This window comes from Haliotis cracherodii, unplaced genomic scaffold (genome assembly GCF_022045235.1).
Source record: "Haliotis cracherodii isolate W230 unplaced genomic scaffold, xgHalCrac1.p SCAF_14, whole genome shotgun sequence".
Taxonomy (NCBI): Eukaryota; Metazoa; Mollusca; class Gastropoda; order Lepetellida; family Haliotidae; genus Haliotis; species Haliotis cracherodii.
The window spans coordinates 23,975,850-24,003,350 of NW_027266269.1; the positions used below are offsets into that span (position 1 = coordinate 23,975,850).

General features: G+C 42.0%; 1 protein-coding gene across 3 annotated transcripts; it reads right to left on the bottom strand.

The window, feature by feature from the left end:
* Positions 1–2,661: 2,661 nt before the first annotated feature.
* Positions 2,662–27,374, bottom strand: LOC139461110 (uncharacterized). Of its 3 annotated transcripts, none has more exons than XM_071242644.1 (8): positions 27,262–27,374; positions 23,530–23,646; positions 18,040–18,712; positions 14,296–16,517; positions 11,319–11,612; positions 8,896–8,956; positions 6,376–7,322; positions 2,662–5,421 (listed from the first exon to the last, which is right to left on the bottom strand). In XM_071242644.1, the coding sequence occupies exons 3-8, from the start codon at positions 18,674–18,676 to the stop codon at positions 4,549–4,551; spliced, it is 5,034 nt and encodes a 1,677-aa protein (XP_071098745.1). In that variant the 5' UTR covers positions 18,677–18,712; positions 23,530–23,646; positions 27,262–27,374; the 3' UTR covers positions 2,662–4,548. The 3 variants fall into 3 exon arrangements, with proteins under 3 accessions (XP_071098745.1, XP_071098746.1, XP_071098744.1); XM_071242645.1 differs by having other exon boundaries at positions 6,376–7,247; positions 8,860–8,956; XM_071242643.1 differs by having other exon boundaries at positions 8,860–8,956.
* Positions 27,375–27,501: the final 127 nt, after the last annotated feature.

A 27,501-nucleotide genomic window follows, 5' to 3' on the forward strand; every position in this document is an offset into this window, starting at 1 on the left:
TAGGTTTAAGTAAAACTGTATCAACCTGAAGCCAGGTTACCATGCATTAGTGTCTGACGTTATTTTCCAGACCCTTTTAAAGGTAACCATGCTAACATATTTTACAGCAGTTGGTGAATTAGTGACATAGCTGAATGAGCATAATACTGTCCACTCAGCAATCACAGCATAATCACATCTGCATGGTAACCATGGTAACCTGACATCAGAAGATGACGGAAACAATACAAAAACACACAAAAAACTTAACACTACAAAAAGGATGACTGTGAATATTGAAAACCACACATGATATATAATGTATACAATACGAGGGGCTCAGCTCAGAGCCTATTACAGACTTCATACCAGTATACTAAACGACTGAGCACTGGGTCAAGTCAGTGCTGTAGACACCCTTGGAGCAATGCTTATCCTTGTCTGCAGTGCAGAGGGTGAGTTGAGACTAGAACTATGACTGACAGTCGGAGATACACATTCTTGTAACCATGGTAACATGACTAAATCCCTGTCAACAGGATAAGAACATTTGTAATGTCAATCAGGTCAAATGTCCAGGACCCATTCCACAAAATATATCTTATCTCTATGGCTGTCGTAAGTCTATATTAAAGATTGAAGTTACAATGTCGTAAGTCTATGTTTATAGCATTGGAGTAACGATCATCTTAGCATGCTTAGGGCTGACTGTCGTAAGTCCATATTGAAGGATTGAAGTTACAATGTCGTAAGTCTGTGTTTAAAGCATTGGAGTAACTATCGCCTTAGGGCTGAACGTCGTAAGTCAGTGTTAAAGGATTGAAGTTACAATGTCGTAAGTCTATGTTAAAGCATTGGAGTAACGATCGTCTTAGGGCCGACTGTCGTAAGTCCATATTAAGGATTGAATATAAAATATCGTTAGTCTATGTTTAACGCATTAGAGCAAAGATCGTCTTAGGGCTGACTGTCGTAAGTCAATATTAAAGGATTGAAGTTACAATGTCGTAAGTCTATGTTTAAAGCACTGGAGTCACGACCCGGTATCTTCTTAGGGCTATGAAAGTCATAAGTCAGTGTTAAAGGATTTAAGTTACAATGTCGTAAGTCTATGTTTAAAGCATTGGAGTAACTATCGTCTTAGAGCTACGACTGTCATAAATCTGTGTATAAAGCATTGGAGCAACGATCGTCTTAGAGCTACGACTGTCATAAGTCTGTATAAAAGAGTCCAAGATCGTCCTAGGGTAAAGAAATCCCTGTGGAACGGGGTCAAGAACCTCATCGGTGACTAAATTGTACAGTCATCTACGCTGTGACTATCAATATGACAGCTCTACATTCATCAATTCTGTGACTATCAACACGACAACCCCAGTTCTATTGATCGATTCTGTACACAGACACACTTGTGACACACTAATGTGACATGCTTGTGACACATCTCTATTATATATAACCTGAACCAACCCTCTCAAGGAAACACTCACACACTGGTATACTGAGAGTAAGAAATTAGGGAACAGACACAAGGAGAAGTAGGTTAATATGGTTTATATCTCACCCTTGGAGACTATTGCAAATGAGTGGTTTGGGTTTTACACTGTGTCTACCAATAGTTCATCTATATGACAGCAAGGGGGACACCAAAGATGGCCTTCACTTTGTATCATGTGGGGAACTGAACCTAGGTATTCGAATTGACAACACTTTACCTACTGGGCCACCCCACCCCACACCCTATCTTTATTTGATGGACATTCTTAATTCAGCCAATATCATTTCTTAGTGATCCAGTCAATGACTGAGTAAGTTTTGAATCTCAATGTCATGCAAGTCATGAACATACACTTAGTGCTGACAAACCAACGATTAGGAGGAATGGGGGATCAGAACAATGGCAAGCTGCAAAACACAATGCTGAACAAAAGTCAAAATGAGCAGTCTGTGCCCAAAACTGTTGCGTCAATTTATCTGAACTCTTTCAATAGATTTAAGGGTATATGAGGGTGATAACATCTGGCCTTTTACCAAAGGCCCAAGTACTTTGTACTAGACTTGATCTTCAGAACAGTGGCAAAAGTCACAGGCTGATGGTGATTAAAGTTGTCCCCAGTGTAGTACCCAATGGTATAACAGCACATGTATGGTCTCCACACAAAAACTACAAGCAATTTGAATTAACTATCACACTATCACTCACACAACAGCCGTTACATGTACTTAAGATATGAAGGTTGTGGCCCTTCCAAAGGTCATCTGACCTTGTATACACATCTTTGCATACTGCAATGAAACAATTTGATACATTGGTAGTGGTGAGGTTAGTAGTATTAAAGTAGTTGTAAATGTCGACCTGTAAACATATCTTGCCATAAGACTGTCCAGTACAATGTCACAATGTAAACGTTGCAACACAATGCATAAAACAATGTATAAGTTCGGGCTATGAAAGAAAAACACATAGCCATGTAAAGTGGATACAGAAACAGTAAAGAACACAGTTAATATTGGACCACGATTGAATACGAGATTACGACACTTTGCAGATGGAACTCCAGCATTGACAGGCTTGTATCCATTGTATAATAATCAACTTCAAGTACGAGATAAACTACTGTGGTATAAAATTTGAGGTAGTCTAACTGTAGATTACATACCTCTTATAATAAGAGTCTTATTTTCATTTGGACCCAAGTACTTGATACAATTCTAATGGCATAACGACAGCTTTTGTTATATGCACCGTGTATGCTATCAACATGCCAATGCTTTTATAAGCAATATTTTTGTGTCAAAAAGGCATGTTAATTTTGAGGTATCGAATTGAGTTAGATACCTGTTTTTAATCTTCAATCAGAATCAAGCATTCTTCACTGTCATGGTAGAATGTTACTACTTAGGATGTCCTTATCCAATATTCCACCTCACACCAGACGAAGACAATGACACCAGACAATGGAGACAAGCCCAGCTGTGGAGATAAGGTGAGTGACTAAACGACGTAACTGATGAACACGAAACTAATTGTTGTGGATAATGCCAACTAGAAATGCTTTTCGTGAATAATGTAACGAATAAATAAGAACTTTCATAACGCTGGTCGCCAGTAATAGTTAATTTGATCATCACTTTCAATGTACTTTCATAACGCTGGTCGCCAGTAATAGTTAATTTGATCATCACTTTCAATGTAACAACAGACAATGTTACATGATATCCTTTCGGTCCACCCCCACTGATCCTATGATGTCAACCTGGAATGGCTCTGAAGTCACATAATGATTAGCTAAGTAGCACATTAAAGGCCAAAAGCTTCATAACCCAAATTTTGTCCTAAAGATCTTCCACTTTTAATCGCTAAATGATCATCACATTCGCTCACTGATGGTGCAACTCAAACTCATTAAAATCAGACCTTAGTTCTCGCTACCGCTAAACAAAGTTCTAAGGACATCCCAATAGAGGTCACGTCAGAATGACCTTTCATCCGACCAATCAGAGCAACGCTTACTAGATCATGAAAGTGACAGTTGGAATGTGATTTCTAATCATGCATCCATGAAAATGTTAACACGGGGTGTTCCGAACGATAGTTACAGGTTTAACGACTGAATCCATACAATCTAGACCATCTATTAGCGATTCCAGAATGTTTTTTTGTTCAGGTTTCAAATTTTTAATCAAGAATTTGTCAAAATATGTTTCGAAGCGTTGTCGCCAATTTGAAAATAGTGCCTTAAAGCACGAGAAAGCTGACTTCTGATTGGTCACTCCATTGGTCGGTCTGACGTGACCCGTAATGTGATGTCCTCAGATCTTTGTTTAGTGGTAGCAAGAACTAATATCTGATTTTAATAAGATTGGGTGCAACTGGACCAGCCAATAGCATGCTGGCCCAATGACAGAGGAACATACCAAGGGGGCGTGGCATACGCAATAGAGTCTTAGATATCAAGGGGACACCTGCAGTCCTTAAGGCTCTCTGCTGTCGTACTTAAATCTAGGGATGCCCAATCTTTGATTTTAAACATTTGGGTTGTACAGGGCCCTTTGATTTTCTTAATTTGAACACACTAGATAACATAATCTACTTATCAAGGAAACGGCGTAGTTGCTGTAGACCGTGCAGAAACGAGAGAGACAATATCACAGCAAGGGAGTCAACAGGTCTGCCTACGTTCACTAGAGTGACGGCAGCGGAGGATTGCTATCTAACTCACGATCAGAAATCTCAGTGCACACATAAGCATAGTTACACATCGTCAATACTGACAATGACAGTTACAAGGTGAAGGTCATGTCTACACTAGAATAAATTTTAGAAGACAGATAATTGAAGTGAAAATTATTAATAATACAGCATGTCAATTTGTAGCACTATTTAAATGTATTTCCCCAACTACTAGTCAGCAACATATGTGAGCTGGCTCTCCCAGAAGTTAATATAACTCAAGAGCAATGGCACCAAGTTCTGTCCCTGTAGCCACTCTGTTACACCAGTCTCAACAACATCTACAACTCCTGTCCCTATGGCAACGCCGCTGTATGTTACAGCCTCACCAACATCTAACACTCCAGAGCAAGTCTTCTGGCACTGTCCGCTAAGCTAGTCGGACTAGATTTCAACAAAAACTTCAAGCAGTAGTATTCCTCCAGTGAAACACCATTGACAAAGCCAGAAACACTTTTGGCGAACTTGGTGACAAGATCTGCTCTCTCTTTCTCAAGCCAGAGAGACAGGTCCTGTTCCATGTCCTCAGGGCTGTCAGAAGGTTCAGACCGCCCAGGTTCAGTCTGGCTCGGGTCAGTCCTACTCGGCCCCCATAGAAGGTACTCCACGACAGAGCGAACCTGTGCCAGACACTCCACCTTCCTTGGCTGCAACATTCCCTGCAACGTATCAACTGTGTCTAGGGTATCTGGGCTCTCTGTCTCCGCTCGGTGTTCCGTCATTGCATCGTCCAGCAACTTGTCCAGGAATCGACACATGGCCTCACCCTGGTGGACGTCATGTGATCGTTGCCGTGGCAAGAAGGTGATGACCTTGCCCCGAAGGTCGCTGCGTGTTACAAGGAAAATGTCCCGGAAGTCTGTCTCGGTGACAGTGTACCCCTGGTCTAAGCAGTGCGACATGGCGCTGAGCAGTTGCAGTGCCATGGAGAGGATGACGTTCATGTAGACTTCAGCATTGTGGGTCAAGGTCTCCCTCAGCAGGGACAGGTGACTGTCCAGACTCTCAATGATGTCAAAGCTGCCTACCGCACAGAAACACTTAGCCAGACTGCTGTCATACACAGAATTCTGGACCAGCTGACTTGTCTTGATGAACTCCTCTGTGAGGAAGGAGAAGGGGATGGTGTCTGCGAACACAGCTGCTGGCTTCAGAAGGCTGGGATGAGTCACTGTGCTGCTTTCTGTTGCTGGGCGTGAGTGGAGGAGCTGAAACATGACGTAGTGTTACAGGTACATGGTGTTATAGCTATGTTACAACATGTACGGAGTGTTATTTCTATTTTATGATATGTACATGGTGTTATATCTATGTTTCAACATGTACATGGTGTTATATCTATTTTATGACATGTACATGGTGTTATAGCTATGTTACAACATGTACGGGGTGTTATATCTATGTTTCAACATGTACATGGTGTTATATCTATTTTATGACTTGTACATGGTGTTATATCTATGTTTCAACATGTACATGGTGTTATATCTATTTTATGACATGTACATGGTGTTATATCTATGTTACAACATATACAGGGTGTTATATCTATGTTATGAGTGAGTGAGAGAGTATGGTTTTACGCCGCTTTTAGCAATATTCCAGCAATATCACGGCTGGGGACACCAGAAATGGGCTTCACACATTGTACCCATGTCAGGAATCAAACCCAGGTCTTCAGCGTGACGAGCGAACGCTTAAACCCACTAGGCTACCCAACCGCCCCTATCTATGTTATGACATGTACAGGGTGTTTTATCTAGGTCATGATGTGCAGGTTGTCATATATCCATGTTATGTCATGTTCAGGGTGTTATACCTATATTGTGACAAGCACAGGGTGTTGGATCTATATTATGACATATATACAGGGTGTCATATCTATGTTATGAAGTATATGTGGAATGCATGGAATGAGGTACTGGGGACCTATTCTGACCCGGGATCTCCACAGGGGAAATAAGCTTGTGGTACTGGGGACCTATTCTGACCCAAAATCTCCAGACGGGAGGCAGATTGAGGTACTGGGGGGAAGACTACTCTGACCTTGAACCTCCATTGGGGGGCGGGGGGGTGGGTGGGCCATGTACAAGGTGCATGGGACCACTTCTTGTCCAGATTCAACACAACGTGAAACAATGCTATCAGAACATACAACTTACCATGAGTTGGCATGGGGAGTTGTTGACCTTGAACTTTGCATTATAGACGATACATCTTTCTGAGGCATGCAGGGGCTGGCCGTAGATGTCGAAGTCTCCCCACTTGAGCTGGTGGGGTGCCGGCAGGGACAGTTTCTCCTGTGACAGTAGCCGTTCCACCTGACTGTAGATGTCCTGGAGGCTCTGCAACATCATCGTTGTCAGGCGACTGTGCAGGTCTCGTAGCTTGTCCTCTCGCAACGTAACTGACGCATTTGGTCGGTTCATTGCCACGTATTGCTCGGAGGAAGACCGGTCACCTTTCTTGGGTTTCCGTCTGGGGGCAGGTTTAGGCCTGGAGAGGGTACTGCAAGTGGACGTCGTGTCGGACTCCGAGGAGACAGTTTCCCTAGACTGGGAGCGACCTGCGGGGTCGGGAGGGGCGAGGAAGTCGGTCTCAGTGGTCTGTGATACCTGGGACAGAGTAGACACCATGGATGTAGCATCATCATCAATGACCCTGTTGTAGCCGTTGATTTCCTCATATATGGGCTGTGAGGCGAGAAGCATCTGTCTTGAATCATCCATGTCAGCATCTTCATCAAATGGATCACCCAGGCTATCCTCTTCCTCAATTGTTGACGGCATCGCCACCATGCTGGAGGTCATCCCCATCATGCTTGAGGTCATCGTCGATGGCAACGCACACATACTTGAGGTCATGAGATTGGCTGCAGTCCCAGACGTGGCAGTGACCGGTGGCACAGGCTCAAGGTAACCTTCAACTGGAATGTTCGGACAAATTGTTGTCACAGTACTGCCAGTAATGGGATCATAGACGTGACGACCTCCAAACTTCGGCAGGATTGCCTCATAGAGGTTCTCCAGAGAGCCTAAGGGGGAGAGAGCATCAGGTTTCAGATCCTCAAACTCCTTGTCCATGACTACTGATGATGACATTGGCCCACCTGTTTAGCAATACACACCAGCATGTTGGTACGATATGTGAGATGTAGACTTCAGTTATATATGAGCAGTTATCACACATTATCCTACACCAATGAAATTACTTGTTTCACAGATCCGAATATCATAGATTAACCATTATAAAAATTGTAATGGGAAATGATCATGTCTTGAAAAGATTCATGTGGTAATTGGAAAATTTAGTAATGATTTATTTTACACAGTGATTGTTATTTCATAATTTAATAATTCAACATATGCTTCTTAGATAGATTGTACATTCAAAATATAACAGAAATACGACAAATAATGGGATGATTGCTCGGGATGATCAGTTTCTCACATTATCATAAGCAAGGTCATGGAAATGGGCGTATCCAAAAATACTATCAATATGAGTTGTGTTACAGTGTCATATGTGACCGCCTCCGTGGTCTAGTGGTAGAGCGTCCGCCCGGAGAGCGGAAGGTCCAGGGTTCGATCCCTGACCGTGTCATACCAAAAGACGTTAAAAGATGGTACTTGTTGTTACCCTGTCTGGCGCTCGGCATTAAGGGGCTAAAACAAGGACTGGTCGGCTCGGAGTCAGGATACAATGTCTGAGTGGGGTGTTCATGTTAAACTGCGGCATGGTATCTCAGTGAGCTAGCACTATAAATCGGCATAAGTTCGGACTGGTACAAGCAACCACACAAACACACACACGTACATGTGTCGCTATATAAGTGCAATAGTCTTGGACGCGACGTTAAACCCCATTTCACCTCACCTCACCTAAAGTGTCATATCTCCATGGAGATTATTAGCAAAGTGAGTTTCCGGATCATTAATATCATATATACCGAGGATGAAAATGGTACTGTGCAAGATTATGGCAGATGTAATACATAGTTGGTATGTTGGTACATAATATACGAACTACTGCATATAGCAAAATTTAACCATATTTATCAACCATGCTTGTATACAGTAAACAATGTCTACTCATCTATCAGTTATCATGGAGTTAAGAGGACAAAATTTATCAACCGAGCTTGTAAACATAGGATAATGTTAACTTCATTTATCGGTTATGATGGAATATAAATGACAAAATGTATCAACTATGCTTGTAAACAGAGGACAATGTTTACTTTAACTATCAGTTATGATGGAATATAAAGGACAAAATTTATGAACCATGCTTGTAAACAGAGGAAAATGTATACTTTAGCTATCAGTTATGATGGAATATAAAGGACAAAATTTATCAACCATGCTTGTAAACAGAGGACAATGTCTACTTAAGCTATCGGTTATGATGGAATATAAAGGACAAAATTTATCAACCATGCTTGTAAACAGAGGACAATGTCTACTGAATCTTTTTGGCATGCTGGTACACAGAGGAATCTATCAGCATGCTTGTATATAAAGGACAAGTATCCATAAGTATAATAAGGATGTCACTTTGTTCTACTGATCATCCACAGCAAGTCAGGGGTTTGTCTATCCCTAAAAACTACGGGAGAACGAGCTGTGAGAAACTGAACTCCTTACTGAACATCAAACCCGAGGCAAAAGCCGGGTCATCACCTAGTGAGATAGTGTTCCGCCGGTTCTCCAGGATCTTCGTGTTCGTCATGTCAGTCACCAGCTGAAACAGAAGTACAACTCCGAACATCTGAGGGATTTATCTAGGATTCAAAACTAAGTGCCCTTGCCAGTCAAATTGAGAAAAAATTGCTACTTTGTTCAAAATTTGGAATTAATCTCAAGTTCTTCTTTTCTAAATTGGAATCTCAACATTGCCTTTAATGCAATAATGGTAAACTTAGCACTGAAGCCTCTTCCTTTGAATTGGCATTATCAATGAAATAACGGTCACTTCCACTAAGTCATAACTGATACAGTGGGAAGTGTTTAAATCCAATTTGTAAATATTTACTTGCAGCGGCAAAATATCAGCTCTTAAGCAGGTCTAGAAAATCCCTGCATTTAGAAACAATTTACTGTGCATAGTTGCTTCCCTTAGTCATATCTGGATCCACTGAAACACCTAGAAGAGTTTCTATGTATACAAAGACTCATGATATTATGAAGTGAGGTATATGCTTTCCGTATTACAGTAAAATATGTTTATAATGAACACTCTCATAACAGTGAGTGAGTGAGTATGGTTTTACGCCGCTTTTAGCAATATTCCAGCAATATCACGGCGGAGACACCAGAAATGGGCTTCACACATTGTGCCCATGTCGGGAATCGAACCCGGGTCTTCGGCGTGACGAACTAACGCTTTAAACACTAGGCTACCCGACCGCCCCCACACTCATAATAAACTGACGGATGTTACAAACATAATTTTTGGTCCCTGCCTTTTGGTCCATAGATGGTGTATATATGCTTATAACAAACTACAGTTTTACAAACTAAAATTAGTGGTCCAATTGAGTTTGTTTTAACTGTAGTTTACTGTATATGCATGTGTTCCAACCATTTGAGAGGAAATGACATGTTTAGTAATGAATGCTGCTATTTCATAATTTGATACCACTTACAATTAATTTCTGTATGTAATCATTTAAAAATGATAACACAGTCGAATGCTTAATGCATGCTTAGCAATGAATGCTGCTATTTCATAATTTGATACCACTTAAAATTTATTTCCATATGTAATCATTTAAAAATGATAACACAGTCGAATGCTTAATGCATGCTTAGCAATGAATGCTGCTATTTCATAATTTGATACCACTTAAAATTTATTTCCATATGTAATCATTTAAAAATGATAACACAGTCGAATGCTTAATGCATGCTTAGCAATGAATGCTGCTATTTCATAATTTGATACCACTTAAAATTTATTTCCATATGTAATCATTTAAAAATGATAACACAGTCGAATGCTTAATGCATGCTTAGCAATGAATGCTGCTATTTCATAATTTGATACCACTTAAAATTTATTTCCATATGTAATCATTTAAAAATGATAACACACAGTCGAATGCTTAATGCATGCTTAGCAATGAATGCTACTATTTCATAATTTTATACCACTTACAATTAATTTCTGTACTTAATCATTTAAAAAAAATAATACTCAGTCAAAAGGTTAATGACCTTCTCGGGCTATCGCTTTGGGAACTCTGTTTTAAACAGTCTCAGAGTATGTGCAAACATACATTACTTCTGGTACAGAGCTAAAAATAAGCTGCATATTTGCGTAAAATACCCCCCCAAAATATTCAAAACCCAATAACTTTCAATTAACTTGCATACAAAAATGCATGCATTAAATGAAAAACTCAAATGTATAAAAACAGCACACGTAAATACCCTATGAAGCTTTTTCAGCGTGTGTACAAAAGAGCTGATTTTTCTAAACACCAATTTACTTTCCGAGTCAAGCCTATATATTTAGAACTGTTATATGCATCTAAAACTCAATTGCTCAAAAAGTTATCTGGAGCTCTGTGGTAGAGTGCTGCATTACATTATTGACATTCGTCTGGGACCCTATTAGGGCTGGGAAGAGTTCAAATTTACTACCCGGGTACCCACCCTCCTATTACCCGACCCCACCCGGGTACCCACTGTAGGTCTCAAGAGATACAAAATATCTGAGTGTTTTTTTTTAATGACAGCACTTGCAAAATGAATTTAGATACATGTATTAAATGATCTGGTCATGCATACACTGAAGATGACTTATGTTACACATGGTTGTATCTTTATTCAAAGATGTGAAAAGTCAGAAGGGACTTGTAGTGTAACCATAGAGTTCTAGATAATTTTTGTCATTAAACAATATATCACGTGACTAACCACGAGTCCGGGTAGTCCTGTGGGTACCCGGGTCCTACTCAGTACCCACCCGATCCAGGTACCCGAGTTACCCGTCCCAGCCCTAGACCCTATTCTGTAGCTTGGAACCCCAGTTTTTAACCTGGTACAATTAAAGAGTCCCTGGACCCCAACATAACTGAGCCAGGTAAAGCTCTGCATACCACAGGCCCCGATATGTCGGCAGCGTTGATCTTCTTCTGTTTGTTGGTGCGCGGCAGAGTGGACTCGGTGATGGACTTGGCTCGCTTCACGGACGCCGGGGGCTGCGGGGCACGGACCTTCTTGTTGCCCAACTTGCCCAGGAAACTCTTTCTACTCATCGGAGCAGCGGTCGGCAGCTCAATCTTCTCCCGCGGCGAGTCGATTTTCTCCCGCGTTGTGTCGATCTTATCACGCGTTGTGTCGATCTTCTCACGCATTGTGTCGATCTTCTCCCGTGGTGAGTCATCTTCATTCTGAATGGCCAAGAAATTGTATTGGGATCAGTTAGCATAGGTATTCAATGAGTTTATTCGGTAATAAGGCCTCTGGCCCATTTACAGATATATACAATTTAGTTTCAAGTGCTGCATGGAATAATATTTACAGGTAAGAGTGAGTGAGTGAGTTGGGTTTAACGCCACTTTTAACAGTATTCCAGTTATATCGCGGCGTGTCAGCTTAATGTGGGAGGAAAGCCCGAAGTGATGCAGATCTCAGACGTTTACCACTTCGGTGAAACCCACGAGCACGGGTATGGTGCTGACAAACCTAGAAACATAATCGGGGCGAACCGGGATTCGAACCCACAATCATAGGTTTCTAGCATGTCCAAGGGACACAACTCTGCACAGCAAATCGCGGCGCCTTAGACGACAGGGCTAAGTTCTCAAGACAGAATATTTAAACATTCTAACTAGTATATCTTTACAATTATTATCAGTAATAACGTCTAAATATGGGAACAATTTTGAGCGAATATCTTCATAAATAGGGCAAACAAGAATTAAATGAATTTAATTTTTAGCTGCCCTTAACTTGCACAATGGACAAAACCTGAGTGTCTTATTGATGTCATCCCTCCTTCCTGTGTTATGCATAATTCCCAGTTCTCCAATACGTAATTTAAGGGTAAGCATACGTCACTTTTCCTTTGATAATACATTTAATAGATGTGGTTCAAGTGATAATGATATCTTATATAATGAATACCGTGTCAGTATTGGTGATCGTGGACAGTGTCATTATTGAGAATGATGACACTGAGTGTCTACTTTGAATTCAACCAGCCATTAAGCCCATACCACTTCCTGCATCCCATCTAAGCCATTCCAACAACAGTGATCTGATTGGATGTCGCATCTTCATTACAAGTAAGTGAGTGAGAGAGTTTGGTTTTATGCCGCTTTTAGCAATATTCCTGCAACATCACGGGGGACACTAGAAATGGGCTTCACACATTGTACCTATGTCAGGAATCGAAACCGGGTCTTCAGTGTGACGAGCGAACGCTTTAATCAAGGATACCCGACCGCCCACTTCATCACAAGAGGCACAACTCATGCTCTACATGGGGAGGCACCGCAATTGAGCCAAGAAAAGTTGGCTTGAAAGGGCAAGGTTGAACACTTGAGTTGGATATAGGCTAGCGGACACTCTTTCCTCAAGAAAATGACCATCTAAGAGGCAATATTGTGATATACTGGGACTGAATATAACTACTGAACATAACTATTGAATATAACTGTTGCATATGACTGTTGAATATAACTGTTGAACATAACTATTGAACATGACAGTTGAATATAACAATTGAATATGACTGTTGAATATGACTGTTGAATGTAACTGTTGAACATAACTGTTGAATATAACTATTGAACATGACAGTTGAATATAACAATTAAATATGACTGTTGAATATGACTGTTGAATGTAACTGTTGAACATAACTGTTGAATATAACTGTTGAACATAACTATTGAATATAACAATTGAACATAACTGTTGAATTTAACTGTTCAACATAACTACTGAATATAACAGTTGAATATGACTGTTGAATATAACTGTTGAACATAACTATTGAATATAACTTTTGAACATAACTATTGAATATAACAGTTGAATATGACTGTTGAATATAACGGTTGAACATTACTATTGAATATAACTGTTGAACATAACTATTGAATATAACTGTTGAACATAACTGTTGAACATAACCCCTGAATATAACACTTGAATATAACTGTTGAACATAACTGTTGAACATAACCCCTGAATATAACACTTGAATATAACTGTTGATTATAACTGTTGAACATAACTATTGAATATAACAGTTGAACATAACTATTGAATATAACTGTTGAACATAACTATTGAACATAACAGTTGAACATAACTATTGAATATAACTGTTGAACATAACCATTGAATATAACAGTTGAACTTAACTATTGAATATAACAGTTGAACATAACTGTTGATTACAACTGGTGAACATAACAGTTGAATATGACTGTTGAATATAACTGTTGAACATAACTATTGAATATAACTGTTGAACATAACTATTGAACATAACTGTTGAATATGACTGTTGAATATAACAGTTGAACATGACTATTGAATATAACTGTTGAACATAACTATTGAATATAAATGTTGAACTATTGAACATACCTATTGAATATAACTGTTGAACATAATTATTGAATATAACTGTTGAACAAAACCATTGAACATAACAGCTGAATATAACTGTTGATTATAACTGTTGAACATAACCGTTGAACATAACCATTGAATATAACAGTTGAATATAACTGTTGAATATAACTGTTGAACACAAATGTTGAACACAACTGTTGAACATAACCATTGAATATAACAGTTGAATATAACTGTTCATTATAACTGTTGAATATAACAGTTGAATATAACTGTTGATTATAACTGTTGAATATAATTCACCAAATATCACATTGTTAAGCTTGAAATGACAAGAAATAACAGTGTCCAGATTGTCCTACAGCTTACTACCAGCCCATCCTACCTCCTGAGGGGTGGAGAAACTGTTTGTGTCAGTATATAAAACAAGAAATAACTGTGTTCAGTATTGTCCATCATATTTATATACAGTCGGATTCCTACCTTCTTGATTTCCTCCGGCTTATCCAGGGTTGTGGGGGAGGTGGGCATGGATTCGTCAAGCTCTGGAACAGGCGATGTTGGCGACGGTGGCCCCTGGGTGGACGACTTCCTGTCTCGTATAGATGACGCACCTTCGGTCGACCGACTCAACCTTCGCTCCAACTCACGAGCAAAATCTGGATTCCGTGTGTCCGTCATCCGAGCAGGAACTGACGTACGAGTGGGCGGCTGAGGGGGAGCCCCCTTCTTGGGACTCTTCGGTCTCCTTCGGACAACAACCCCAGACTCTTCCCCGCCCGACCCAGGAGGCTTGGATGGGAGTTGTGGTTTGGTCTGTGGTGGGTTGGGAGGCACCTGTGGTTTGGTCCCGTGTTGGGGGGGAGGGGGCTTGGCACCTGGTTGGGTCGGGGGCACCTGTGGGGGAATGGGTTTGGGGTTGGGGGAGGATGTGGAGGACTGATGTGACCTTGACAAGGTGGAGGTGGAGGTGGAAGAGGAGGTGGTGTCCCGAGACTTTCCATGGTCACGGGGGAGGGTATGGGAGGTGAAGTCTGTCTTGGGTTTAGTGGAGGGGGGGTTGGCTGGAAGTTGCGGCAGGACTGTGGTATCCTCTTTGGTGGCAGCTGCTCTCTGCATGATTGGGGAGGATTTCTCCATGTCTCTCTTCATTCTTAGTTTCGGACTAGATATTCCCTTTTTATGTTGTAATGGGGAGCTGGGAGCAGCTTTTGGCATAGCACCATCGAAGCGGTCCTCCATGGAGCTCTTGTGGTCCAGTGCAGGGCTGGAGGAGGAGGTGACAGGCGGGCTCATTGGGGGAGGGGTTGCTGGGGGCAACACTCGGAATTTGGGCTGCGGAGAAAACTTTGCAGTTCTCTTCTCCGCCGGGGAGGCCGGTGGCTGATCCTCCTTTATGTCTCTGATCTCTATCATAGATGAGGACATCACGTCAGTTTTGGTGTCCGGCTTCGCGAAGGTAATATCGGGATTGCTGTTTTCAACCGAGAGTTCCGAGGAGTCCCGCCCACGACGCAGAATGTTCCTAAAGAAGGAAGTAAAGCCCCGTTTTGCCTTCCCAATATCTGCCGCCTTGCACGTGACCCGAAGGTCATCTTGGTCATCCAGGCCGAGACTAGGTTCACTCACGGCCTTCGGTGCTATAAGGGGTTCCAGCTGTGGAGGAGTCACAATTGACTTCCCCACAGTCACCATCTTAAAGTTCGGCTCCGTCTGATTAGCTAGTTTTCGTGTGGGCGAGACCTGCGGTTCTGGGGGAGGAGAACTCGGAGGTCGTGGAGCCTGACGAGATTTCCGTGACTTCTGTAGGTCAAGGTTGGCCGCCACAGAAGCCATTCGCTTCTCGAAGTCAGCATTCTTTTTCAACTTGTCCTTGCGAGAGTCAGTATTGCTGTCGGTATCTTTAGCACCAGATTCCCCTTCATTGCTGCCAGCCTTCACCTCTATTAATGGCTGGCGAGGGCTGTATCTAAAGTCACTGTATTTACTCTCAATCTCACCATAGCTAGCCAACACATCATTAAGCAGCTCAACCACCTCTAGTCCAGCAATAGTGCTGTCTGTGTCCGAGAAGGAGGTGTTGCCATCCTTCTTCTTCTGTTCCTCTTTCACAGAAGAGCTCAATTCTTCCTCCTTCCCGGAAGAAAGCACTTCTTGTTTGGGCTCGGGTCCGGAGGTGGATTCGTACTGAGATCCATACAGACACTCCTCAATATCGTCCAGAGTGTACGACTTAGAGTTCTCCTTTGGAACTACGTACGGCTTTGGAGTGTGTTTTGGAATAATGTTCACTATTTTATATGGCATTGTTACATCACTTTCTTCTTCCACATCCACAGAAATTGACTTCTTGTCATCTGATCCTTTACTGTCGCTGTCTGACGAGGAGGCAGAGGACGCGGTCAGCGACTTCAGTCTATCTACACTTGTCTGCTTGTACTGCTCTGACCCCGAGGATTCACTATCTGCCCGATCACACATAGTGTCCGCAATCCGGTGCAGCTCTATGTCCGAGTTGAACAGTTCCTCCACGGACAGCTTGGACAGGCTCGGCTTGGTGCGCACTGGAAATGTCCCATGTTTGAAGGAAGCATCACAGTCTCGGAGGGTGTGGAACCGGTCAGGTCGACACAGTAGCTGAAGGTCAAGGTCTTCGAACTCCTTGCTGGAGGCAGGTCTGGGCCCCTTTTTGCTGGCAGCAGAATCTGGCAACAAAGATTTGCATGATCACTGTCACATATTCATGACGTACAAGTGGATGTTTGAGGAAGAGGCCATTTTCTTGGGACACATTTAGCTCCTGCTGAAAACCGTCCCGAACTAGTGCCACGGGGCTTTGATGGGAGTTTTGGTCTGGTCTGAGGGGGTTGGGGTAAATTGTGGTTTGGTCGCTTGTTGGGAGGAGGGGACTTGGCACCTGGTTGGGTAGGGGTCGTGTGTGGTTTGGTGCACATTCAATATATATATTCCTGATAGCATGTCGCAACATTATATTACTAATGTTGTACTATGACACACAGAGAATGAATAGAGGTGAGGTGAGGTGAAATGGGGTTTAACGTCGCGTCCAAGATTATTGCACTTATAGAGCGACGTGCATGCATGTGTGTTTGTGTGTGTGGCTGCTTGTACTAGTCCGGACTGATTCCGATTTATAGTGCTAGCCCACTGAGATGCCATGCTGCAGTTTAACATGACTACCCAACTCAGACACAGTATACTGACTCCGAGCCGACCAGTCCTTGTTTTAGCCCCTTAATGCCGAGCGCCAGACAGGGTAACAACAAGTACCATCTTTTAACGTCGTTTGGTATGAGGCAGCCGGGGATAAAACCCCGGACCTTACGCTCTCCGGGCGGACGCTCTACCACTGGACCACGGAGGCAGTCGAGAATGAATAGAGACAGCAGCACACGTTATTCTATTCAATCAGTAACCATTCCACAAGAATATTTGTCAGCCCTTTCATACCAGGCCTCAAGGTTTCGACTAAAACGGGAGCCAATGCGACCTAAATTTCAGTTTGGCTACTGTCTAAAATTCAGAGGTAGCCAAAAGACTACCTTGAAAACTATCTTGTGGCGACTAAATTCTATTACTTCACATCTGTAGACACAAAAATAACAGCTGATCTTGGAAAACATGTCTGCTAATAATTGTACTCGCAAATACTTCCTTCTAAAGTTGACAATGAACTGAAATACATAAATATTAATGTAATGAGTACTTTATTTTAGTTGACAATGTTTAAAGGATAAGCAAGGATATACCTATATAATCTAGTAACATAAATTGCATCATTGCTCGAGTCACAAGTAACAAAACTAAAGCACAGATTCAACTAATATACACAGTTAATAGTTATTTGATAAAAGATAATTTCAAATGCTTTTGGCTGCCTCCAATATTGGCAAACATGACACCCAGACAGAACAGAAACCAAAGAGGGAAGAGGTGGGAACGTGGGTGGGGCCTGCTGGAGTGAGTGAGTGAGTGAGTTTGGTTTTACGCCGCTTTAAGCAATATTCCAGCAATATCACGGTGGGGGCCACCAGAAATGGTCTTCACACATTGTGGACACATGTCAGGAATCGAACCCAGGTCTTCGGCTTGACGAGGGAACGCTTTAACCACTGGGCTATCCGACCACCCCTGGGGGGCCTGCTGGAGGATATCTGATAAGGGATTAGGGCATGTTGCCTAGGGCAGAAGATGGGGGTGTCTTACCTTTAAGATTTCGGATGTCAGCATTCCAGATCATGTTTTCAAGTGCCAGCAGAGCATTCTGTTTCTCTTCCTCAGTGAAGGACATCTCATCACTGGATGAGTGACCTTCACCTTGAGAGTCGACTTCATCGTCAAGGAGGTTATCTAATCCACCGTCGTAACCAATCACGTCTGGTTCAGCTTCTGTGAACACAACGTGTCCGCCGCGACTCTGGCGGCGGGTGACTGACTTCACCAACACACCCTTCCCTGGATTTGACCTGTTGCCCTGACTACCAACAAGCCGGACTACTCTGGGTCTGTTCTCATCTTGTAGCAGGTTACTATTGTGGTTTTCATTGTTCTTGAACCGTGTCTTCTCGCGGGAACTGTTCCTATCGTTCTTGTTCAGCTCCGAGTTAGCATTCTCTATGTCCGCTGTGGTTATTGTGATACAATCACCGGGTTCAACTTTGACCCCATTTATGTGCTGCGAGGTGGCCTTGAGGATGACCGATGTGCGTTTGCTGGGAACCGGGGAGGACTTGGCGGAGTTGCTTCGGAGGAGATCTCCGGCGTGGTCTGCACGTGCTCGTTGGCAGTTGGCACAAAGGTCACGGCGCCAAGCATTCTGGGTAAACTCGGAACACGCAGACATTACTCTGCTCAAATCCTTGATGCATCATCTCACCATCTGAAACAAAATAAGGAACCATAACTAAGGAACAGTCTGTGCTATAACATAGATATATCACACGTCTGGGCATGGGTGATCCATATATTATATAGCAATGTTATGACATCTACTGAGGTGTTATATCAACGGTAGAGCAAGACATGGTGGGACAGGGTGGTATGATGCAAGATATGTGGAAATATTGAGGGAAATATTGGGATGGAGAAAGATATGTTAGATATAGCAGATACATCAGGTAAAGTGAGACACAGTGGGGATAAGGGTGATACAGTGTATATACATATATATATAGAGAGAGACAGAAATGGTACGGGATATATCACACATCATACAGGAGGGCATATACGTTCTCACTGCTTGCTTCCTTGGGGACCGCATAACTAGACAAAATGAGACACAGCAGGAAATAGCAAGGTCCAGGGCTCAACAACATCTGTTTGACAGAAGCTGATGCTAAGATCAGAAATAACTCAAATGCACCAAATCAAATGCCAGGCAACATCACACGCAGTTTAATCCCAATCTTGAAATGTCAACCACTGCAATCCCATTACAAGCCAGGAAGTCATGTGGGGACAATTGTTCTGCCTAACTCCCTCACATCCGAGTAAATCTGTATCACACAGAGTGAGAGAGTGATCGCTGTTATACCCTCACATCCATGTGCAGTAAACCTGTATCACACTGATCGAGAGAGCGGTAACTGCGTTATATCCTGACCTCCTTGTGCAATAAACTTGTATCACACAGAGCGAAAAGAAAGAGAATGCGGTGTTATAACTTATATCCTCACATCTGTGTGGATTAAACCCGTATCACACAGAGTGAGAGAGCGAATGGCGTGTTATAACCCAACATCTGTGTAAAGGGTGAACCGATACACCAGAACTCTGATGCACCACAATAAATGGACTTCACCATGATTCATGTTCCATATGGACCTGTTTAGCAATACGCGGCAAAACAATCTACTTATTTTTAAATTTCTTAGCGAAAAAATAACCCAAATCTAAACAGTGATGAATGGAGTTGAAAGGTTTGAAAGGTTCCTGAAAGTCTGTTAGGGACCATTTTGGCTTCTCTGTTTCCTTTTGTTATGGACTCAAAACAGGTAACAATGGTGGACTCAAAACAGGTAACAAGGATGGACTCAAAACAGGTAGCAGTGGTGGACTCAAAACAGGTAACAAGGATGGACTCAAAACAGGTAACAATGGTGGACTCAAAACAGGTAACAAGGATGGACTCAAAACAGGTAACAAGGATGGACTCAAAACAGGTAACAATGGTGGACTCAAAACAGGTAACAAGGATGGACTCAAAACAGGTAACAAGGATGGACTCAAAACAGGTAACAAGGATGGACTCAAAACAGGTAACAATGGTGGACTCAAAACAGGTAACAATGGTGGACTTAAAACAGGTAACAATGGTGGACTCAAAACAGCTAGGTAACAATGGTGGACTCAAAACAGGTAACAATGGTGGACTCAAAACAGGTAACAAGGATGGACTCAAAACAGGTAACAATGGTTGACTCAAAACAGGTAACAAGGATGGACTCAAAACAGGTAACAATGGTTGACTCAAAACAGGTAACAAGGATGGACTCAAAACAGGTAACAATGGTTGACTCAAAACAGGTAACAAGGATGGACTCAAAACAGGTAACAAGGATGGACTCAAAACAGGTAACAATGGTGGACTCAAAACAGGTAACAATGGTGGACTCAAAACAGGTAACAATGGTGGACTCAAAACAGCTAGGTAACAATGGTTGACTCAAAACAGGTAACAAGGATGGACTCAAAACAGGTAACAAGGATGGACTCAAAACAGGTAACAATGGTGGACTCAAAACAGGTAACAAGGATGGACTCAAAACAGGTAACAAGGATGGACTCAAAACAGGTAACAAGGATGGACTCAAAACAGGTAACAATGGTGGACTCAAAACAGGTAACAATGGTGGACTTAAAACAGGTAACAATGGTGGACTCAAAACAGGTAACAATGGTGGACTCAAAACAGGTAACAAGGATGGACTCAAAACAGGTAACAAGGATGGACTCAAAACAGGTAACAAAGGTGGACTCAAAACAGGTAACAAGGATGAAACAGTCTGTTGCCATTTTCTCCCTCATCTGAAATACTAATTCAGTTGCTGGTGTTTGGGTTGTTATTCTTGCTGATTGAGATATGTATAATACCAGCATACAAACTTCTTCTCTTGACCTTGACTTGATACGCATCTTGGTCTTCCGCATTTTTGCACCTATTATATACAGTGTTACGTCCTGACATCCATCTGATAGAATAGGTCTTCAGCAACCCATGCTTGCCGTAAAAGGCGATTATGCTTACACCTCATAAGAGGCGACTAATGGGATTGGGTGGTTAGGCTCGCTGACTTGGTTAAAGCATGTCATCGTTCCCAATTGCGTGGATCGATGCTCATGATATTAACACTGGATTGTCTGGTCCAGACTCAATTATTTACAGACAGACGTCACATAGCTGGAATATTGCTGAGTGCGGCATAAAACAACCAACCAACCAACCATTTGCAGTAAGCACATCACACAGAGTGAAAAGGTGAGGACAATGTGAATAAGTTTGATTATCCTTTTGTAAAAACTGATAAACATGATAAACCCTACAAGAATGATATACATGATATATCAAATGGCATCACTTTCCAATAAACAACTACACATTCATGTCAACACCTCCGTACGCCCAGTTTCTGTCATGGCCAACAGGCGACAAGAGTATCTAACAGAGAGAATTAGTTCAATTATTTGCAGAAATCCATTCCTCACCCATATGATGATAAATGTCAGATACAATTCTGTTTCACAATGATTATGTATAACAATACAGTGACGATCAGTTGAACCTTGACACAACTTCCTGCATAACTAGTGCATGATGGGTCGAATACACAATCTTACAAATGTTCTGGAGGATTATAGTGAGAGGAGATATATAAGCATATAACATTCCTGTATACATCATAACATAACACAGATATAACACTGTGTATATATATTATGAAACACAAATATGTTCATAAACACATGATAAACTTGAAACAAAAGTGTCAAAACGTGTGGTGTCACACTCAGCAAGTGACTCAGTTCAGACAGCTGGGAATCATTATCAATATGTGAGGTGGAGGTGGATGTGGGGGTGGATGTGGATGTGGATGTGGATGTGGAGGTTGATGTGGAGTTTGATGTGGACATGGAGGTGGATGTGGAGGTGGAGGTGGATGTGGATGTGGATGTTGAGCTGGAGGTGGAGCTGGAGGTGGATGTGGAGGTGGAGGTGGGGGTGGATGTGGATGTGAGGTGGATGTGGAGGTGGAGGTGGTGGTTGATGTGGAGGTGGATGTGGATGTGGAGGTTGATGTGGAGGTGGAGGTGGATGTGGAGCTGGAGGTTGATGTGGAGGTTGATGTGGAGCTGGATGTGGAGGTGGATGTGGAGGTGTATGTGGATGTGGACGTGGAGCTGGATGTGGATGTGGAGGTTGATGTGGATGTGGATGTGGATGTGGATGTGGATGTTGATGTGGAGGTTTATGTGGAGGTTGATGTGGATGTGGAGCTGGAGGTGGATGTGGATGTGGAGGTGGAGGTTGATGTGGAGGTGGAGGTGGAGGTGGATGTGGATGTAGATGTGGAGCTGGATGTGGATGTGGAGCTGGAGGTGGATGTAGAGGTGGATGCGGATGTGGATGTGGATGTTGATGTGGAGGTTGATGTGGATGTGGATGTGGAGGTTGATGTGGATGTGGAGGTTGATGTGGATGTGATGTGGAGCTGGAGGTGGATTTGGATGTGGAGGTTGATGTGGAGATTGATGTGGAGCTGGATGTGGATGTGGAGTTGGAGTTGGAGTTGGAGTTGGAGGTTGAGGTGGATGTGGATGTGGATGTGGATGTTGATGTTGATGTGGTTGTGGTTGTGGAGGTTAATGTGGAGGTGGAGGTTGATGTGGAGGTTGATGTTGATGTGGAGGTGGAGGTGGATGTGGATGTGGAGGTGGATGTGGATGTGGAGGTGGATATGGAGGTTGATGTGGAGGTGGAGGTTGATGTGGATTTGGAGGTGGAGGTGGAGGTGGTGGTGGATGTGAAACCCTCTCACATCCGTAAGCAGCTTGGCTTGTATACTCCCCGGGGAGACAAGAATAATAACTGGAATTCATACAGATCTACTGGTTGGGGAACAAATAAGCTGCATGTGAGCAGATACTGGTATTACAACATACATATAACACCCTGAACATGTCATAACATAGGTAAACCTGTGAAGATCCGGGGTAGAATAGGTCTTCAGCTACCCATGCTTGCTGTCAAAGGTGACTATGCTAGAGGCGACTAATGGGATTGGGTGGTCAGACTCGCTGACTTGGTTGATGCATGTCATCGTATCCCAATTGCATGGATTGATGCTCATTATGTCAATCACTGGATTGTCTGGTCCAGACTTGATTATTTATAGACTGCCATCATATAGCTGGAATATTGCTGAGTGTGGTGTTAAACAACAAACAAACAAAACATAACATAGATATAACACCCTGTACATGTAATAACATAGATATAACACTGTGGACATGTCATAACATACATAGATATAACACCCTGTACATGTTGTAGCATAGATATAACACCCTGTACATCATTGTGCATGTCATAACATAGATATAACATCCTGTACATGTCATAACATAGATATAACATCCTGTACATGTCATAAACAAAATGCTTACATATATGTCATTACTTTAGAGATGGACTATTACCTTATCTCATTCCTTCAAATCCCTCAGCTTATCCTACCCTCCCAATGCATCAAATAGACTGGTTCCATAGTTCCTCTTCATAATATATCACTTGTGTGTAGCTCAGTCCATTGTCATCTGTGGGTAGAGAAAATACACATCAACTGTCAAATCAAGGCATTATTACCAGTAATAGATATAACTACCAAGGTTCAGTGTGTCATGATGGCCCTACATTAACAAATTAAAGATCTGCCTGTGCAGCCAGAGATAAACACTTGTATTCTCCTACAAACACAATGTTTGCTGAGTCAGGATGGTAATCCCTTCAGCTACTCCTGATAATTCCATGACAACCTCACCTAGTAACAAGAGCAGGGTGAGTTCAATAGCAGCTGTGAGGAGAGCATGACCTGGAGGAGGAACAAGAATAGTTGTGATGATAGTAAGATTAGGATGAGGAAAACAATAGTTTTACACCACTTTTAGCAATATTCAAGCAATATCACGGAGGGAGGGCTGGGGTGGGGGAGGGGAAGACGCCAGAAATGGGCTTCGTACATTGTATCTATCAAACCCGGGTCTTCGGGGTGAAGAGTGAACGCCTTAATCATGAGGCAACCCGAACTCCTCAGGGAGGAACAAGAATAGTTGTGAGGTTAACATGATCTGGAGTAGGAACAACAATAGTTGTGAGGATAGCATGATTTGGATGTGGACAACAATAGTTGTGAGGATAGTGTGACCGGTAGGAGTAACAAGAAGAGCTGTGATGAGAGCATGATCTGGAGGAGAAACAAGAATAGTTTTGAGGAGAGCTTGACCTGGAGGAGGAACAAAAGTAGTTGTAGGGAGAGCATGACCTGGGGGGAAGAACAAGAATAGTTGTAAGGATAGTATGATCTGGAGGAAGATCAAGAGTAGTTATCAGTAGAGTATAACCTGGAGGAGGGACAAAATAGTTGTGATGGAACAATCCAGTGATTGATGTCATGACTATCGATCCACACAATTGGGATACGATGACATGCATCAACAAAGTCAGAGAGCCTGACCACCCAATCCCATTAGTTCTGTCTTACGACAAGCATAGTCGGCTTTTACAGCAAGCATGGGTTGCTGAAGACCTATTCTAGTATTTCTACCCCGGATCTTCACGGGTCTCACAGTAAAAATCAGCGATGACCCTAGGTACGCACGAAAAGGGTAAGCATGTCCTTCCCTACCAGTGCAGAATAAAGATAAGTGTCTGCTTGTAGCCTGACGCCACACACCAGTAACTCCTTCCATGTGACAGCAGTTTGTAAACAAGTCGGACAATCAAGTGATGGACAAGAAGATCTAGCAACACGACAGCACATTTACAGATTTTGTTGAAACAAAAAATGAATAATATATGCTGTATTCAAGGTCATGAATACCTAGGTCACTGGCAGATCCAACACACTTGCAGTTGCACCCCCTCTTTTTCTGACACATTACTTGTTTAACTTCAGACATGTAGCTTTGTGCAAACACATTTTCAAAATCTTGTATTTGCCTCTGTAGTGTTTTCCATCTGGCATACATAATTTCTAGGCTGTATCATGTGACACATAATGAATACCAAGGTAATACCATCAGTTATACCACATCTAGGTTGTATCATGTGACACACAATGAATACATAGGTTATACCATCAGTTATACCACATCTAGGCTGTATCATGTGACACACAAGGAACACCTAGGTTATACCATCAGATATTCAATATCTAGGCTGCATCATGTGACACACAATGAATACCTAGGTTATACCATCAGATATTCAATACCTAGGTTGTATCATGTGACACACAATGAATATATACATCATATATATACCATCAGATATACAATTTCTAGGTTGTATCATGTAACACACAATGAATACATAGGTCATACCATCAGATATACCATATATAGGTTGCATCATTTGAAACAAAATGAACACCTAGGTCATACCATTAGATATACCACATATAGGTTGCATCATTTGAAACAAAATGAACACCTAGGTCATACCATTAGATATACCACATATAGGTTGCATCATTTGAAACAAAATGAACACCTAGGTCATACCATTAGATATACCACATATAGGTTGCATCATTTGAAACAAAATGAGCACCTGGGTTTTACCATCAGATATACCATATCTAGTTTGTTCATTTGATACATAATGAACACTTAGGTTATATCATTAGATATACCACATCATGGTTGCAGCATGTGATATGTAATGAATACCTCCGTTATACCATCAGATATATGATATCTAGGTTGCAGGGTGTAATAAATAATGAATACCTCGGCCATACCATCTGACATAACATATCTAGGTTTAAGCATACATGATATAGACACATTTATATACATAAAAAATACCTAGGTCATACCAATGGATCCACATCTAGGCTGTATCATATGTAATGAATATCTGTAGGTTATACCATCAGCTTTATATACATCTAGGTTTAGCATGTGATTTGTCTTTTGTTTTGTTTGTTTGTTGTTTAACACCACACTCAGGAATATTCCAGCTATATGACTGTGGTCTGTAAATAATCGAGTCTGAACCAGACAATGCAGTGATTTATATCATGAGCATCGTTCCACGCAGTCGGAATACAATGACATGCATCAACCAAGCCTGACCACCTGATCCCGTTAGTCGCCTCTTCCGAGGCATAAGCATAATCGCCTTTTACGTCAAGAATTGGTTGCTGAAGACTTATTCTACCCCGGATCTTCACAGGTCTGATATGTAATGAACACTTAGGTCATACCCTCAGATATACCATATCTAGGTTGTAGCATGTGATATGTACTGCTTACCATCAGATATACAATATCCTGCTCTTGCTATGTGATATGTAATGAATGCCTAAGTTACACCACCAGATATGTGATAGAATGTTTTGGTAACACAACACACTGTCAAACAGACGAGAATGTGAAGAACAGGATGGAACTGCGAGATAATATATCTCAGCCAATAACACACATACCATTCTCATAAAACATAGATAAGACATAGATATGTGCACTACAAAAAGTATTTTCAGAGTTCTTGGGTACGGCTGATACACGAGTAATCTATACGTTGAGGCTAGTGTAATGAGTCTGTCATGCAAACCCTCTCTGTGTAGCGATAACAAAGACCCCCGCTAGATCGCTGACTAGCACCATACTTACAACATAGATGTCGAATGATTACATACCAAATGGCCCCCTAGAGAGTGTAAAGAGCTGTCATACCCAAGCAAATATAAAACATGCTATAAGAAATATATCGCATCTCCATATCCGTCATCTAACAATGTAAACAATGATGTATGTTGCAACAATGTCGCACCGCGCGTGCTGCACCCATTCAGTCATTGTTACTGTGATCATTCGGCCGTGTCCTAAGTATGTAAATACACAGACCCTACATCCCCCGTTCTCCCACAATAACGGTATAATACTCAGTAAAAATCATCAAAACACCGCCATTTCTCTCAAATTGTGTAAATATATGTGAATGCCGCGCGTACAGAATGTTCGATTTCGCCTGTGCTCACAGATATTGTCTGCGATGCCATGGGATATCTGCCATATCAAGCCGTAGTCGTCTGCTATGCGCATTACTATGGGAAATGGCTGTGTATTCAACCAGGATCATTTGAACACTTTAGGAAATAGATAAATCTCTACCTTTCTAATTTAAGAAGGTATATATATACTCACAGAATTGTAAATTAATCCATAAGCTCCATGCTTGATTATGCAGCCAGCTTCTCTCAGCTATGTTTAGCATAGGCAAATAGCCATTGACCCGGGCCGCAGCACTCCCGCACCGACAGATCCCTCCGCCGCGAAGAAAGAGTGCGCTGACAGAGAAATGTATTGGGTTTCTGGGAACTCGGTAGACGCTGTAGGGGAAATAACGGTCACAGTTGCCTGTCTTGCGTTTTGAATATATCTTTG

Excerpts from the sequence above, each read along its gene's own strand:
- LOC139461110 (XM_071242643.1), bottom strand. The coding sequence starts at position 18,676 with ATGTCTGCGTGTTCCGAGTTTACCCAGAATGCTTGGCGCCGTGACCTT. Across the intron at positions 11,613-14,295 it reads AGCCGGAGGAAATCAAGAAG|AATGAAGATGACTCACCACG; the intron begins GTAGGAATCCGA and ends TTGGCCATTCAG. Across the intron at positions 8,957-11,318 it reads CCGACATATCGGGGCCTGTG|CTGGTGACTGACATGACGAA; the intron begins GTATGCAGAGCT and ends CTTCTGTTTCAG.